This window comes from Montipora foliosa, chromosome 6 (genome assembly GCF_036669935.1).
Source record: "Montipora foliosa isolate CH-2021 chromosome 6, ASM3666993v2, whole genome shotgun sequence".
Taxonomy (NCBI): Eukaryota; Metazoa; Cnidaria; class Anthozoa; order Scleractinia; family Acroporidae; genus Montipora; species Montipora foliosa.
Window position 1 is genome coordinate 67,063,894 of NC_090874.1, and position 17,579 is coordinate 67,081,472.

The 17,579-nt window shown below is 41.5% G+C and overlaps 1 protein-coding gene across 2 annotated transcripts in view; it reads left to right on the forward strand.

The window, feature by feature from the left end:
• LOC138008221 (WD repeat-containing protein 7-like) overlaps positions 1-17,057 on the forward strand; it is a 40,687-nt gene extending 23,630 nt beyond the window's left edge. The window contains exons 13-28 of one of the 2 annotated variants that reach the window (XM_068855476.1): positions 543-610; positions 1,333-1,412; positions 1,805-1,952; positions 2,734-2,954; positions 3,154-3,349; positions 4,715-4,951; positions 6,820-6,969; positions 7,448-8,298; positions 8,930-9,116; positions 10,428-10,676; positions 11,518-11,864; positions 12,014-12,226; positions 13,598-13,680; positions 14,465-14,564; positions 15,724-15,828; positions 16,180-17,057. In XM_068855476.1, coding sequence (XP_068711577.1) covers positions 543-610; positions 1,333-1,412; positions 1,805-1,952; positions 2,734-2,954; positions 3,154-3,349; positions 4,715-4,951; positions 6,820-6,969; positions 7,448-8,298; positions 8,930-9,116; positions 10,428-10,676; positions 11,518-11,864; positions 12,014-12,226; positions 13,598-13,680; positions 14,465-14,564; positions 15,724-15,828; positions 16,180-16,362 — 3,418 coding nt within the window. In that variant the 3' untranslated portion in view covers positions 16,363-17,057. The remainder of the gene's footprint in view (positions 1-542; positions 611-1,332; positions 1,413-1,804; positions 1,953-2,733; positions 2,955-3,153; positions 3,350-4,714; positions 4,952-6,819; positions 6,970-7,447; positions 8,299-8,929; positions 9,117-10,427; positions 10,677-11,517; positions 11,865-12,013; positions 12,227-13,597; positions 13,681-14,464; positions 14,565-15,723; positions 15,829-16,179) is intronic. The other variant, XM_068855477.1, reaches the window with a different exon arrangement.
• Positions 17,058-17,579: the final 522 nt, after the last annotated feature.

Here is a 17,579-nt window from a genome sequence, read left to right on the forward strand (position 1 = left end):
TATAAGCCGTTTTTCTAGATTGTGAAGGCAGAAGCCAAGCATCAGTTGGTACGGAGAAGTGAGCCGTTTGAACGAATGGTAACAGTCGCCATTCGTAAAAGAATAGTTTTCGGCCTTTGTTGACTAAAACGAATAGCAATAAGTTTGCGTTTTCGTGTGAAAGTTCACAACATCATTTGCAACCAACGTTCACATTTTACCCAAACAGCAGCATCCCACGTAAACGCCATCAGGCGTCTTGTTTTAGCTTGTCTTAGCGCTGAGGCACAAACTGAGGACACTGTACCGAAGTGAAATCAAATTAACCAAGAGAGGATCCTTTCTTAACTCATATCAAATCGTGGGTTAGTTTTTGAGGAGAGGGGAAAACCGGAGTACCGGAAGAGAGAGTAGAGAACCAACAAACGCAATCCACTTCTAATATGACGCCTAGTCTGGGAAGCGTCAAACTGGGAAGTGAGTTCTCTCACCATTGCCCTCTCTGACCTATTCCGTAAGATTTTCTTCGAGCGACTTGTTCTTTTGCTGTGTTTTTTTTCCAGTGTCAGTGTATGGAAGTTAACTGATGACAACGTGCAAACAATCAAAGCCTTAAGTGCCACTACAAAAGGTAAGTTCTGACTCTTGGTCTGTTAGGAAGATATACACATTTAGGCATACTGAAGTTGTTAAAAGAAAATGGAACTGTTAAGGTGACGTTCGTATAAATAAGCCATTAAGAGGCCCAAGCATAAATCTCTGCTTTTGATTTTTGTGCGATAATTTCACATTTATTGAGATGGACATCGTGTAGATCTCGAGCAAGCTCTCTATCGTACGAGTGGTGCCCGATCACGCGGCCCACGCGTGACATTGTCCGTGACATCTTTAAAGGAAAGGAAGGAAACGAACTTAATAAGTGTTTAGTCGTTCTAGCGCTGTAGCGCTAATTGGGGACACTGTAAGCTGAAATTAACAATCAACGCAAATCAAGTCAAATGTTGGTTTTTGAGGAGAGGGGAAACCGGAGTACCCGGAGAAAACCTCTCGGTGCAGAGTTGAGAACCAAGAAACTCGACCCACATATGACGCCGAGTCTGGGAATCGAACCCGGACCACATTGGTGGGAGGCGAATGCTTTCACTTCTGCGCCATACCTGCACCCCAAAGAGGATTTACTCGCGGATTACTGGGAATGTTTTGTCTAAACAGAAAACCATAGAGAAATCCACGCAACTCTAAGCATTGCTAACGCAAAATTAAATCGACACGAAACCTGAAAATCTCTCAGAATTAAGAAAATACACCGACGTAGTCTTAGTGACTATATTAACTTCAGCCGTAATCTTGTAGGTATTCCACCTGTGGTTTCGAGTAGTTATGCTGACTGCTGGGAAATGGCGGAGAAGCCGTGCGGACTGATTGACTCACTGGTAAGTTTGAAATTGTCTTTTGCAGCCATACGAAGTTATGCGTGGACTGTATGAAAACAATTCCGTTCATTTCGTGAGAGATGGAAAATCTCTGCTGCCCTTCTGTTTGAAGTTACGTTGAATCTTTGGAGGCAGTGCGGCCCAGTTTTTTGGTGTTCTTGCCTTGAGATTTGGCGATCCCGGGTTCAAGACACGTTCTGGCCACTCGTTAATTTTGATCTTGGTAATCTCTGGTTCAACTTCTCAGCTGCATTTTGAAGTAGTTGTTCTGTTCTATCGTTTCGTTGATTGTTTCATTCGCCACTAAGAAAAAGCCCTTATGGGGAGTGAGTCAGTTGAGTATGTATGTATGTATGAATGTATGTTGAGGAGGGACTATTTTGATTTCCCAGGATGATTTAGGTGGTGCAATTCCTGTGAGTGCCTCACTATATTTACCCGCTCTTGACTTCGTCGTGTGTGGAAGAGAAGATGGCTCTATTGTGATCATATCCGCCGCGAAGGCAGCCATCAAGCAATTGCTACAACCACTCGGTTCAGGTACAGCAATGATTTTATTGAGTCTTAAATGGTTTGAGCCTGTGTATTTATCAACAAGACACAGACAGATATTAGACATAGATGGATCGAAACGCGTCAATCACTTTTCACCGACTAATGCTGGCTTAGTTCGTTGTGCATCGGATCGCGGGTTCAAACCCCAGCTGGAACAACACTCAGGTTCTAAAAAACAACTGATCCGAAAGGGCTGCCTTTGTAATTTCATGTGCAAATGGTTAGACTTTCAAGCCTTCTCGGATAAGGATAATAAACCATAGGCCCTGTCTCACAACCATTCCTGTTAATAAACACTGTTAATAAACACTTCATCTTTGACCTTCATGCGTGAGTTGGTGAGATAAATATAGACTGATAGTGCCATTATTTGCTGACATCTTACCTATATCTCACCTCAGAGAGAGATTTGAAAACCGTATCAGAAGCACATGACTTTGAAGCGTGTTACTGGAAACTCTTTTCCTTGGAACAAAGCTGGGGAATTTAGAACATCAATTTTATGCCCAAATATGGACAAAAATAAGATCGAAGCTTTACGCGCGGGAAAATGCATGAGCTACGTTACATCCAAATAAGGAAAATTTTAAACTAAAAAATAACCCAACTCTGAAACAGAGTTAAACGCTTTAAAGTCATGAGCTTCTGACCGTCTGTGATATGTGCGGTGTATAAAAATACCGTCCGTACCGAAGACGTACCGAAGTTTCCCAAACTTTTAACGAATTCGATATTTCCTCCTTACGATCTTTTTTTTCCCCTTTAGGGTGGCCTGCACATAGGGTCCTGTTAGGACACAGAGGCCGAGTGACTTGTTTGCTGTATCCACATGATGACTATCGACGCTATGACAAGGAGTTCTTGGTTTCTGGTGGAGCTGATTTCTCTGTAAAATTGTGGGATATCTTCACTGGAGATTTGCTGTACACATTTTCTACCCACGGAGGGGAATTGTGTAGACTGATGTGCACTCCCCCTGACTGCAGTGTGAGTTTTCTACTGAAAATATTTTTAAAGCAACGATACCATACATTTTCCGTGAATTAAACAAGGAATAAAATGAGGTGAAGCGAGATAAATTAATCTTGTCAGTCGTGGTGCATATGTAGAGAGAGATTTTCTGCTTCTCTTGGTTTAAAAATAAAATTGACATTCGTTCTTTTCGGTTGAAATCTTTGCGTTCTAGAATCGTGTCCAGAGTTGTATCTGTTCTGTCGCCCAGGACCACTCGGTCGCGCTACTCGGGCTGCGTGAGCGGAAGTGCATTATGTTGGCTTCACTTCATGCGTTTCCGGTAGAGATAATAAAATGGCGGGCTTTGGATGACTTTTTGGTCGTTGGCTGTACTGATGGCTCTGTGTACGTCTGGCAGATGGAAACAGGTGAGACACTATTTAAAATCGCTTCCCGAGTTTCGGTCGAAGTGCCAACGACGATCATTCTCTCCTTTACCGATAACGATGTAAACTGCAAGCAACAAAATGGCCGCAAAAGGCCGTTTTTTGAAGCAACGCCTTTTCGAATTAAATAAATGTATGAATTAGAAGTGGCGGGTATAGACGATAGGGAAAAGTGATCCACGCACTTATCTGGCCACGGTTGTTTAAAAGGTGGATAGCGCTATCCAACGGATATATGACTATCCAGTGGATGACGTTAGCCACCTTTTGAATAACTGTGGCCTGACTTATAATTGCCAGGATCACTTCTCCCTTCAGAACGGCGTTTTGTTAAAGTGGTACTATGATAAAAAAATCAAATATTTTGTCCTTTGTATTTTAAAGCTATGTCAACTAAACACTAAGTGACCTTAGTTTTAAGCCTAAATTTCAAACGATATTTCTTTATTTTAAACGGAATTTTCCCGTTTAATGGTCCGCCATTAAAAAAAAGGTGAAGTCTGCTTACGAGCCAAGTGGCCCATTAGGCCGGAGCTTATCCCGGTTTCTGTAGCATGAAGCGACGAGGAGTATTGGATGGGATGCCAGCCAGTCCATCGCAGGGTTACCCACGGCATTAAATTCACCGGTACCCATTTATGCATCTGGGTGGAAAGAGGCACCATGAGAGTAAAGTGGCTTGTCCAAGAACACAACACAATGTCCCCGGCCAGGGCCGGAACCCTGACCACTCGATCCGGATTCGAGCACTCTAACCATGAGCTAGGCCACCGCGCCTCCCACAATTACTAACATTAAAATCTTGAGAGAGCTGGATCGAGGAGAAAACAACGTCAAAGACTCACCAGTTTAAGAATGCAATGCGATTGTACGCGACTGAATTAATATGCAGCACGGGAGTTTCGTGCTTCCAGGTTTTAAACTCGTGTTTTGCATACATATTAAACTGTGTTTACACGCTGAAATTTTGAACTATTTAATGAATGACGTCATTTCTCCCTAGATCGAACCCTCTGAGGTCCAGTCGGTCAGTTTTCAACGTGAATAATGGCGGACCGTGAAATCCAAAACTTACACTCAAAGTGAACAGCTTTTGGAAAAAAATCAAAGCTCAAAATTTGGCCAGGCAGGTGTTAAGCAAACACACGTTCAAAGTCTGAAGAAAAAGGGAAGGAAGTCATTTTTTGATCATAGTGCCACTTTAATTGTTTTTATATCTCAATTGTCGGTTGTATGTTGCCTCAAGAGTAGAGCAGCTTATTGAAGGGAATGAAGAGTTGATAAGAAATAGCATATTATTCCTTGGTGTCCAAAAGAGTATAAAATTCCTTTCTTTTTTTTTCGCAGGTCATCTCGATCGCTGTGTTAGCGGGCAAGTTGCACTTAACATTTTAGCAGCGTGTGATGAAGAAAAGAAACCAAATTCAGCAGGGGTACCTTCGAAATCGAAGAGCTCATTAAGCCGAAAGATCACCCACCTCACATCCAACCTACCTACTGGTGCTGCTTCGGCTGCCGTCAAAAAACTGAGAAGAAGTAGTCAGTCCTCCTCCGCTGGTCCACCATTGTCTTCAAAGTTATCTGGTGAGTGGAGTTTGACGCGTGTGAATTTTGCCTACAAACCCCAAAGTATCTGTTTAGGGAAAGCAAAATGTACAAGCGAATAAGGTCCAAATGTGACCGTAACTGACAGAGAGTGGGCTTAGTTCTGGAAATTTATGAGCAGCACCGAGCAAGTAATGACAATTATGGAGTATTCGTAGGGCACATTGTCTGAATTAAAACTTGAATGAGCTTCACCGCACTTTCGGGAAATTTCTTTAACCTGCTATTAGGACATTGCTTTGCGGTACTCTACCAAAAATGCACCGAAAACAATAAAATGTAAGGTTTTAACGACAAGGTGAGCACAATTCAACCTTTATTATCTCACAGAGTGGGCGAGGTTGAGCTAATTAAGATAGCACTAGTCTATAAGGGCGCTTTCCTTTTGTCAGAACTGTTCGGCCAGACCCGTCAGTTTGCAAAAAACAATGCAACAATTTGAAGGAACACTTGCATAATAATCCCTCGCATTCTTCTGGGGGATTATCTGTCATCCTCGAAGTGCGTTGATTTGAAGGCGTTTTAGAGTTAGGCCTTCCAAATTCCCGGTCTGACTGGTCAGGTCTGTGAAGTGGAAAGTGTCGCATTTCAAGTGACATGTTTGTTGCCACTTAATACTTGCCGAGCAAACAAATGTGTCAGTGTGTGGGATCTTCCATCGCGGAGAATTACTTCTTGAGTCGTGGATGTTGTGGACACGTAAATGGAGTTTTCTTATGTTCAACAATTCGGATGAAAGTGGAAGTTGATCCTCGCACTTAGCTGCACAATTTTAGCTATTGTCTCTTTTTGACACCTGAAACAATTCAGTTTGTGGCTCAGTTGGTTGAGCACCGGGCTGTCACGCGGGAGGTCGTGAGTTCAACTCCGGCCGGACCAACACTCAGGGTCTTTAAATAACTGAGGAGAAAGTGCTGCCTTTGTAATTACATCTACAAATGGTTAGACTCTCTAGTCGTCTCGGATAAGGACGATAAGCCGGAGGTCCCGTCTCACAACCCTTCAATGTTCATAATCCTGTAGGACGTAAAAGAACCCGCACACTTGTCGCAAAGAGTAGGACATGTAGTTCCCGGTGTTGTGGTCTGTCTTCTGTGGTGTATCATGGTTGGGAGGGTAAATGCTCGGAGATATTAACTACACCAAGCTACTCTAAAAATCCGAGGGTAAATAAAGATCTATGATATATGATTCAGGCGTCTTCAACGGGATTCGAACCCATGACATCTGCGATGTGAGTACAATGCTCTGCCAACTGAATTTGTCAGGAATTTGAGGTGCAGGGATGGCGCAGTGGTGAAACACTCGCCTCCCACCAATGTGGCCCGGGTTCGATTCCCAGGCTCGTCGTCATATGTGGGTTTGTTGGTTTCTGTATTCTGCACCGAGAGGTTTTCCCCCTCTCCTTAAAAACCAACATTTGACTTGATTTGTGTTCATTGTTAATTTCAGTTTACAGTGTCCGCAATTAGTGCTCCATCGCTAGAACGACTTGACACTTAAATAAGCTTCCTTTCCTTCCTTTGATTGGTTCCCCTTGAGGTGGTTATTACGCGATAATCACCTAAGCGGTTTTTTCAAAATGGCTGCAAGCCGTTTGTCGAGGTGACAGACGAAGAAATTAATTGTTTTAAAGCGTAATTATGCGAAAACAATTATTCACCGATATTCACCTCGCCTTCGGCAAAGAATTGTTAAATATTTGAAGTGCAGGTTATGTTGCGGCATTTCAATCAAGTTTAATTCAATCTTTAACATCATGAAACCATCGAGGTTGTCTTCGTTTATCGTGATGCCTGGCATGGTTTACCTTCCTTGTGCGTATAATGTTGTCTTTTTTCATGCAGGTGAAGGCATTAGTGAGACTACATCTTGCGGGCCGCTCAAAGTCATGTCCACCAAGTGTGGTGTTAGAGATCCAGAAATACAAGTTCTCATATTTGATATTGAAGCACTGATATGCAATTTATTGACTGAAGAAGACCCTTTACTCACCGGTAATTGACTCACATTGGTTAGCTATCATGCATTGTATGCGGTTTTATTCTATCTGGTTTTTGTGTTTCATTTTCTATCCAGCTGATTTTACCTACGGTGCGAAAGTCTCCTTCGAAAGTTCTCAAATTTGAAATGCTATATAAAACCTTAGGTCTCAACACGCAGATAGAAACAATCGCGGATGATTTCATAAGAGTTGGGGAGAGTTTTCTCCAGTTTGACGCGTTTACAAGCGTTTTGAAAGCAAAAACTACTTTGTGCGCGGTGGTTGTTTTCGAATCTGGCATGAATTCCTTGCTGAAGTAGACCATTGATGATCCGTCCGTCACCTTTACTGCGAATAGTAAAGCGGTCAAATAATTCCAACGAGCGCGATTATCTATTTTTTTAAGAAAAAAATGACAAAATTTTAGTCTTGGTAGTTATTTCGTCATCGTGCAAATGTCCTATTAACAATAGTTTTCGTGCCTTTTGTAGGTAATCCTTCAAGAAACACCGACAGCTCCAAGGCTACTTTGTCGGCAGGGAAACGAAAAAAGACCTCAACAACTCAACCGACCAGGACCGGTTCTCCCCAGGGTCCTCCGGGACAGAAAATGACTTCCTTTGTGAATGAAACACATCATGTTGCACAGCTTATGATCTCCTCCCTTCACTCGTGGGATCTGGATCCTAACATGGACGCGGTCTGCGTGGACAGACTGGGCCTCTTAAAACCAGTCAAACCGGTTTCATTTGGGCTACTTACTCGAGGAAACCGGCTTTCGTTGATGTTACCAGGATGGTATGAAGAGGGTGGTAGCAGTAGAATTAACGCCGATGCAGAAACGACTTTGATTAGACTCTCTGGTAATGAAGGCATTCTTAATGAAATTGAAGACCTAAGGAAAGGAACTGCGTTCGAAATCAATCCGAAACCGTTTGTGGAACAGGCTACTTCAGCTTTGAGGACTTGTTTTCAGTCGCGCTGGCAGTTATCATCTGCTCTAACGACCCTTCATCTGGTCGGTCTTGTATCTGTCGCAAACACGTTGATGAGTATGAATCAGATTAGTTTTGTACCCAAAGAAAAGCGCCTTGCTCTTTTAACGAGCACTGCCTTAGATGTTCCCTCTAGCTCGTCGAGCTATGATGAAAACGGCAAGCCACCAGGATTGAGCGATGTTGACGCACAAGTTGTCATGAATCATCGCGCGCACATCAAAGCTGGCTGGAGTCAGCTGGCTGCATTGCACTGCTGTCTCCTAGCTGATATTCTGAAAGTATCGTCTTTCAGACCACCACTGTTGCATATTTTAGCCAGAAGGTGGCAGGATCGGTGCCTTGAGGTGTGAAGTATACAACACCCTTTTCGTATCTCCATCAGACATTTGGTTTATTTTACTCTTCAATTTTAGTTGTAAAATTATGTTTCTATTAATAGTCCTGTATCATCAAAACATGATAGCATTTAAGACTTTGTCTTTGCATCCTATGATCTTCGAGATAAGATAAGATAAAGTACGGCAGAGAGTTTCAAAACGCAAATCGTGATTAGTCCTAATTAAGGTCGCGTTCGATTGACCCTATTCCGGAATAAGAATACGTGGAATGATGATTAAAACGGTATGTTTAGCGCGTTTCAAGGCAGCAAGGATAATAAAAATATGTTAAAAATAGCATTTTAGCAGATACTCGACAATTTTAATATGAGTCTCCGAAAAAACGAAGGATTTGTAACTAATATTCCACGTATTCCTATTCCGGAATACGGTCAATCGAACACACCCTAAAAGTGGGCTTTGATCGTTTCACGAACCCGGGTTAAAATATTGGAAGGAAATCTTTGAAGCAGTTTAAACGGAAACATTGCGGCGGAAGCGTAATTGATTTTCATTCTTGGTTGCTCTTTTGGGGCCCTAAAATAAACATCTTACCTCAGTTCCGTATCTTTGTAAGTCAAGTTTTCTTCTTCGTTAGGTGCGTGAGGCAGCTCAGGCCATTTTGTTGGCGGAGCTGCGGCGAATCGGCACTGACGGTCGCAAACAAGTGGTGGATACCTGGGCTCCACAGTTACCTAAAACACTTGACACGCAGGGTGTGGGTGAGGACAAAGGAGAAAGGGCTGATGCAACTCCTACCCCACCCAGCCCACTCATTGGATTTGGTAAGTAACTAGTGTTTTGATTCAATTATTGATTACTTCAGGCTTATCTTATTATCCTTGTCTTCATCTCATAGCTTAACCTCACATATCGGGGAGGATTTTTTCCATCATTTTTTCCATCATGGCTCTTTCCACTGATTACTCAGAAACGCGATACTTTTTGAGATATAATTATTGACAATATCCTCAAAAAACCGGATTAAATCATTGTTGACTATTTTGTTTCTTAAGCTCGAAGCTAAAATTTGAAAATAAAAACAATTAGTCTTTAAGGAGAATTTAAATGTACGTAAAAATATTAAAACGGGTGCCATTGCGTTTCAGAAATAGTTTGATGACGAGTATCTTAAGTGATATAACGAAGAGGTCAGTTAGACAACACCATTTAGTTTCACGGCTAGAAAATCACCGTGCTGTTTAGGAGGTCGCTTGTTCTTTCCCATTTTTAGTTTCAGTTTCAGTTTCAGTTTTATTTTGCATGTTGTATAAAAATATCACAAAGCTATGCACTGCTCGTAGTTAGCAAAGGCTAGTTGAGGTGAGCAGTGCTTACAAATATATTCCAGATAAGAAGACATTTGAAAGGGCAAAGATTATATAACTACACTTTCACATATTAAATAATAATTCGGTTTTAGAATACAATTAGTGCAGTGGAGAACAGCGTAACACTTAAACAGTATACCATCCTACCAGATGAAAGCCAGATGCCAGATAAAAGCTCTATGGAAAGAAAGTGTCGTCTTTGTAATGACTTTTCTAATGGGTATAATTACTCAAAAATCAACATTTGACTTGATTTGGGTTCATTGTTAATTTCAGTTTAAAGTGTCCCCAATTAGTGCTCCAGCCCTAGAACGACTAGACTCTTAAATAAAGTTCCTTTCCTTTTTTCTAATTAGAAGAGCAATTCATTTTAGGAGGTCGTGTGTTCAATCCCTGCGGCCAAGTAGTACAACGAAAGTGGAAAAGTTTTAAAAAGTTTCGGTAGAAGTTGCTGTCTTTGTAAAGACCCTTGCAAACGGATATGATTTTTTGTTTTTTCCCCTGCCTTTTGGTGAAATAAACCATTATTAAAATGGATTAGGTAATAAAGTCACCAGTTTCCCAACTGACAAACGATTACTTACCAGTGCCCCATCCTAAAAGATGACCCTGAATAAACAGGTTAGGTAAAAGGCAATTCTTTAACACACTTTTGTCACGATTTGCTTCTCCCTCCGAGGTCGCGATTGGTTCTCATCGTCGAACACAGTTACCGCTTTGGTGTTTGGAATTGAAGTACCTAAATTATTATATTTGTGTTGTCAGAGCGCAGTGGCGAGGTTCAAGGAGGAGATGATGAAGTCCTTTTTCCGTCAGATGACGTCACCACTGTTTTGAACAACGTCAAGAAGTTATTGCAGTATGATATGCGCCGTCGCCAAGCAACCGCTATCGTGTTGATGGGCGTTATTGGCGCGGAATTTCAGCGTGAAATTGAGGTTTATTCGAGTCGAGGCAGTGAGAAAAAGATGAGCACAAGTTCCCGACGCCTCGACAAACTTAGTGAAACTCCAGGTAAAGGGAGTAAAAGTATGTGAAAAGATCTCGGTGAACGCAACTGTTAAATGCACGAATGTAATGTAATGCAATCAGCTTGCACAAGACGTATTTAAAATGTATTTAAAGTGCCCCTGTGATAAAAAAAAACACTTCCTTTTTTCCTTCAGATTTTGAAAGTGTGTTTGCGTAACACCTGACTGGCAAAATTTTGAGCTTTGATTTTTATCCAAAGGCCGTTTACTTTGAGTGTAAGTTTTGGATTTCACGGTCCGCCATTACTCACGTTCAAAACTGACCGATTGGACCTCAGACGGTTGGATCCAGGGAAAAGTGACGTCAGAGGCTCACTAGCTTAAAATTTCAGCGTGTGTACGCAGCTTGTTATATATGCAAAGCGTGAGTTTAAAAGTCTGAAAGCCCAAAACCCCCGTGCTGCATATTAATTCTGCGGCGTACACACGTATTGCATTCTTAAACTAGTGAGCCTTTGACGTCATTTTCTCCTCGATCCAGCTCTCTCAAGAACATAATGTTAGTAATGGCGGACCATTAAATAGGAAAATTCCAGTTAAAATAAAGAGGTGTCTTTTTAAATCAAGGCTTAAAACGTGGGTCACTTAGTGTTTTGTTAACATAGTTTTGAAATCCAAAGAAAAATATGAATTGATTTTTTTATCACAGGGGCACTTAATACAAGTACAATATCATGTTTTTGCTAATCAAACCTGAATTGGAGAAAAAACAGAAAAAAAATCCAGTATTGGTTTCAAAAGGAACCAGTGAGTGTGCCTTTGCGCAACGCACCACTTAATGAGCCATCAAGGTAATAATTGCTAATTTGTTTGACTTTTTTTAGGCGGTGAGGTAATAATGGATTACACTACAGTTCGTCACACTGGCAAAGCTCTCATGTACCTATTACTCAAACCGCCTTCCTCGCCACTCACAGCGCACACGTCTGTCAGAAGAGCAGCTATTGATCTGATTGGACGAGGTTTTACGCTTTGGGAACCATATATGGACGTGTCAGCGGTACTAATAGCTTTGTTAGAGCTTTCTGCTGACAGTAAGAATCGTGACCTCACATTTAGGAAAGGTCTGCCATTGTCTCCATCAGCAGATACACATCGCTCCGCCAGGCATGCGCTCTCGCTTATCGCGACGGCACGACCAGCGGTCTTCATTGCAACTATTGCTAAGGAGGTAAAGTGAAAATAGAACAAATCACTTGGAAACGAGTTTTAAAGGGGAAAGTCAAGGGGCTATAAACGTCAAGGATCTTTTTGATGCTTTAGTGTACGGTAGAGGTTATGTTGTTTTCAAAACTATATACGATTTTTGGTACCCATCAGGTCGCACGAAGTGTAGCAGCTGCATCCTCAATTTCCTTCAACCAGCCCTCCCCAGCGGCCATTGCGGTTTACAGTCACGTGCGTCACCAGCCCTCTCAAAATACTGAAGCTCACAGCACGTCAATATTGAACCGAGCTAAGCATGAGATACTGCGAATTATTGACCTGATGGTCGAAAAGACACAGCAGGAAGTTGTTGACCTTCTCACGGACGTACGTATTATGGAAATTCAATATCGAGTTCCAAGGATGCCTCAACATACCGTATTTACTCGAATAAGCGCCGCGGTGCTTATTTAATTTTTCGCGCCTCAAGTGCGGCGCTTATTTAAAAATTGGACGCCACACAGAAATATTTCTGTACGGAGTTTAACAGAAACGTCTTTTGATAGTCAACATTTGACTCTTACGGCATTTTACTTAAAGTGCCCCTGTGACCAAAAAATCAATCTTATTTTTCTTTGGATTTGAAAACTATGTTGACTAAGCACTAAGCGACCAACGTTTTAAGCCTTGATTTCAAAAACTGGAATTTTCCTACTTAAAGTTCTACTACGACCAAAAAATCAATTTCATTTTTCTTTACATTTTAAAACTATGCTAACTAAAAAGTAAGTGACCCAAGTTTTAATTCTTGATTTCAAAAAGATACCTGTTTATTTTAGCTGGAATTTTCCTATTTAATGGTCCGCCATTAAAATCAAAGCCCAAAATTTGGCCAGTCAAGTGATAAGCAATCAGACTTTAAAACTTGAAGAAAACAAGAAGTGGTTTTTTAATCATAGTAGCACTTTCATTGTCCGCCATTACTAACTTTAAGATTTTGAAGAGCTGGATCGAGGAGAAAATGACTTCAAAGCCTCACTAGTTTTAGAATGCAATGTGTGTGTATGCAACACGGGGGTTTTGGACTTTCAGACTTTGAAACTCGCCTTTTGCATATGCAATAAGCTGCATTCACACTCTGAAATTTTAAGCTGGTGAGACGTCACTTTTCCCTGGATCCAACCCTCTGAGCTCCAATCGGTCAGTTTTGAACGTGAGAAATGGCGGATCGTGAAGTCCAGAAGTTACACTCTAAGTAAACGGCCTTTGGGTAAAAATTAAAGCTCCAAATTTTGCCAGTGAGATGTTAAGCAAACCCACTTTTAAAATCTGAAGAAGAACAAAGGAATTGATGTTTTTTTTTTTTATCACAGGGGCACAGGTGTTTTTTTTTTTAATCACAGGGGCACTTTAATGCACGAGCAGTGAAATACAATCACTTTGGACTGAAGAACATCGGTTACGCGGTTTTGATGCAAAGAAATTCTTCAAGCTGTGTTACTTTGTAGTGTTTTTTTAATTTGACGAAATTCCTCGAATAATAGCCGCGGCGTTTATTCGGGGGCGGCGCTTATTTGCTTTTGTCCCAAATGCGGCGGCTGTCCGAGGGCGGCGCTTATTCGAGTAAATACGGTACCTTTCTGTGGTTATGCAGTCATTCAGGCCATGTGATTTTCATTCTCGCTTTTTGTCAAGCCTTTCGAGTGTATTAATCAGATTTTATGTTTTTTTACAAAGCTTATTATGGTATGTTTTTAGGTTGTTGATATTGTTGTTTACTGCTTGGATCAACGACAGCTGAAGGAAAAAGGAATGACTGAATTGTTTCCTGGCCTTTGTAGGTAAAGCAGGCTTTGATTGCCCCTTTCACGAGAATACTTGTACGTGCAACACTTAAGCTTGGCTGTCGTCCTACCAGAATATTTGTCTCAGTGCTCTATTTTCTTTATAATCAGTGAAACTTAGGGTGCGTTTCTTTGGGAAAATCCAAATCCGGATTGTTGTATCCAAAAGCGGGTTTTGCGTTTCTTTACTAAAATCCGAAAACGGAATCATCCTGGTTGGCGGACAATATGTAAAAGACTTTGTTAGGTGGCCACGGTAAGGCTCGTCGCTCTTAAAGGATTCATGATCCATGCGATTCTTTAGGAGGTGTATCCGAAAAAGCTACGTTTGACCAGCGGTAGTCTTGTGAAAGTACATTTTCCCGTCATTTGCGTGACCCTTAGTCTCGATCTACATAATGAATTTTGAGCAAAAAACCCCCACAGTTTTAACCTTTACCATGAGGGGACCCCATTGACCAGTAAAATTATCTGATGTCGTCCAAAGAAAAGTTTTAAAGTGGCATTCTAGGGTTAAAGGGATGAGGTATTTAAGCGAGCAGTTTCTTTCTTTTCCTACCCTTTGTAATTTTTGCATTTTCACGTGTGCGTTGAATCTGAGGATAAAAGAGCGACTGCTCACGGCTAATGCTACTTAGCTCGAGTTATCCGCATTAAGGTCCCTCCTTAATTGAAACCAAAAAATATCGGAAATGGACTTCAAATTACGTCAAATTACTAAATGCTTCTGCTTATCATGTTAGCGATAAAATGTTACAACGCGTTTTCCCCGTTGTTTCAGATTCAATATGGTAAGTTACTCGCCCCAATCCCGTCGCCTTGCTGTTGGCGCCAAGAATGGACAGATTGCTCTGTACGATCTGCGATCATCGCGCTGCCAGGTGAGGATTTCAAATCATTGAAATTTGGCACAGACGTACGTACACGATCTAAGAGAGTTTCAGTAGTCAAGTCGCTTTGAAGTACAAAGTTTCTCTTTAACTATTTTACTATCATTCCATCGCGACGAAAAATCCGTACATTAGATGGTGGCAACGTTTTCAAGCTAAGTTAAGAAATGAAATGCATCCGCCTCCTCCCTTGGAAAAAATCTGGAGGAGACTCTCTCTCAACGCCATCAAGATACTGTACTTTTCGAAGGATACAATCTACATCACTGTGGTACCAAACAATTATATGGTACCATGTGAAACAAGAATTATTGCCTAACAAAATGTTGTGAAGGAATTGGTCACCTTAGCAACAGGGAAATGCTTTAAATCTCGAAACTCGGTGGCCCTTTTTTATTGCATGAAAAAAATAATAACAGGCTGGTCTGAAACTTTTTGCAAACTTTACAAAATTTGCTGGGACTGATTTAGAGCTACTTTGACAGTCGGAAATTTTAAGGTGACTCGGAATTCACAGTCAAGAGTTTTTTTTCTTTACTTCGCGATCGTTGAGTGGTATCCTTGCCTGTTCATTACTTTCCGGCGATACAAAAATTAGGTTCACCGAGTTCGTTTTTGAGATATAAGCGCGTTCAAACAAAATATAGGGTGTTTTTAGATAGCTCACTTTCCAGTTGCTATATAGTGACCTGTTACGTCACAATAGTGAGTGCCTTTTCTGGTAAGCAAATATGCGTGTTTCAAATGGTATCATAGCATTACCGTTATGTGAAAGTTTCTTATGAAATGTTTGAAACATTTTTGGCCAAATAACAGTATGCTACCGATAAATACAATTTGCAGTTAATCAGGCTAGGCTCTGAAAAAGTGCTCAGAATGCAGATCAGTTGATTTATATCTTTTAGTTATTCTGAGCACTCTAACATTCTACACAATTATGCGATTTCGCAAGCCATTACACCAACTCATTCCACTTTCTGCCAATGTCGTGACATCCTGCAACGGACGTCAAACAATATGTTTTTGTGCATTCCTCAGGAGAAAGACGTCGGTGTCACCATTTTTGTCGCTGGAACTCGAGAATAACTGTAATGTTTACCATAAGGCAATGTGGGCTTCTTAGTTAAGATATGGTTATCTCTCGTTTTAGATGCTACCAGCTCACTCGTCTCAAGTGACAGCTCTGTCGTTTTCGCCTGATGATCGGGCCTTGGCTTCGTACAGCTTTGGTGATTCGAAAATCCATTTCTGGCAGGTAGATTGAATTAGACTGTAAATGATGATGAACGTTACCTTTCTACCTGCTTCCTCTCTGTCCTTTTGTTTCCTCCTTTTTTTCGTTGTCATTAGCCTTTCGAAACTCAAATACAATTGGTTGAGTTAAATGTCAATCCTGGGCATCTAACGAGTTATGTTAAGCTTCATTTTCTAGATCTCAGCACAATTTTGGTAACGACTTAAAAAGTGGCGTGGTAAAAATTGTCTGATATGGGGAGTAATTTTCGCCATGGGATTTGTTACCCCGTCAGTTTTTTTCGGCTAGAATGATATCTGCATGATTTGCTATGCTCTTCCCTTATTATTATTATTATTTTTTCATTAACAGACAGGTTCGTCGTTGTTTGGCATGCTGGGATCATCCCTGAAATGTGTGCGATCCTACACCAATTCTTCTCCTTCTCCCAAAATGTCCCCTTCTCTGCTGAAGCTTATCCGTCTGGTTTGGATTAATCACAAGAATGTCATTTTACTAATGGCGGATGGAACCGAATACAAGTATACTGTATAACAATCTGCGGCGTCGTGATCGACCTTCGCTTACTCCTTGCGTTGGAGTGGAGATGGGACTACATGTACGGCAGTTCTTCTGTTTCTTCTGTTCCTTCTTCCAGCAGCACGAAGAAGTATGACTGACTTGCGTTGGTTGGACTTTGAATTTACGCCCCGAACTACTCTTGTCACTTCTAAACATCCTTAATGCAATCGGTTGTCAGACATTTTCTGACCGTTATTGAGAGGTTCCAGTGTGGATCGATCTTGATACAGCAAACGCTTAGTAATCTTCGTTAAATGTGTTGGGACCCTTGTCCTGAATTTTCTCCTGTCTATGCGCACTAAAACGTCACTAGCTTTACCTACAAGCCTAAAAGCCAGCCAGCAAGAGACGAGCCTATCAAGTCGATATTAAATTGGGTAGTAGCTTGCATTGGTATGGAGGCAAATGTAGATAACTTGCAGCCATTTTATGTCACTCGAGTCGCGGCTTGTTGCAGTCGTTTTGTCCCGCAATCGAGAGAAACAGCTGAAAGGGGCTTGGGGAAGGCAATGGCAACATTTTCGGAGACTGCGTTTCTGGTTCTCTCTCCCGACTTCCCCAAGCCTCTCCCGATTGCGTGAGAAAACACTATTGAGTGAAGTAACGGACAACTCGACTGACAGAGAAGGGATTGCTAGCAGTATGTAAAGTACTACCCTGCGAGCAGAGTCTCTTTCGATCTTCCTAGATAAGTCGGGAAGAGGAAAGTAGACTCTGCCAGCCGGCTCGACTTTCTTTGATTTGCCGCTTATCCAAAGAAATGGATGAGTCAGTCCAGTTTCAACTTGCCAAACCTGTTTTTTTAATTTGTGCGCATGATCAATCGCCACGCGTCATCAATATTTTTTAAATTTACAACAGCGTGGCAATTTTTAACTGTCTAAATTCCCATGAGTATTTCCTCCGTATGGTTTTGGGGTAACTAGTCACGCGTGACTGACTCCCGAATAGGTTTGAATTTTAAACGCACGCTCAACACGAAATGTCGAGCCGGCTGGCAGAGTCTATTGTCCTCTTCCCGACTTATCTAGGAAGATCGAAAGAGACTCTGCTCGCAGGGTAGTAAAGTACTGGCGGCGAAAAAAATGATTTGCGAGTGGTCATTCTCGGCTATTACATTTCAAGCGTTCTGATTGGCTCACTCAATCGCGGTTATATGCTTTTATTAAACTTCAACCTCAGTTAATGCA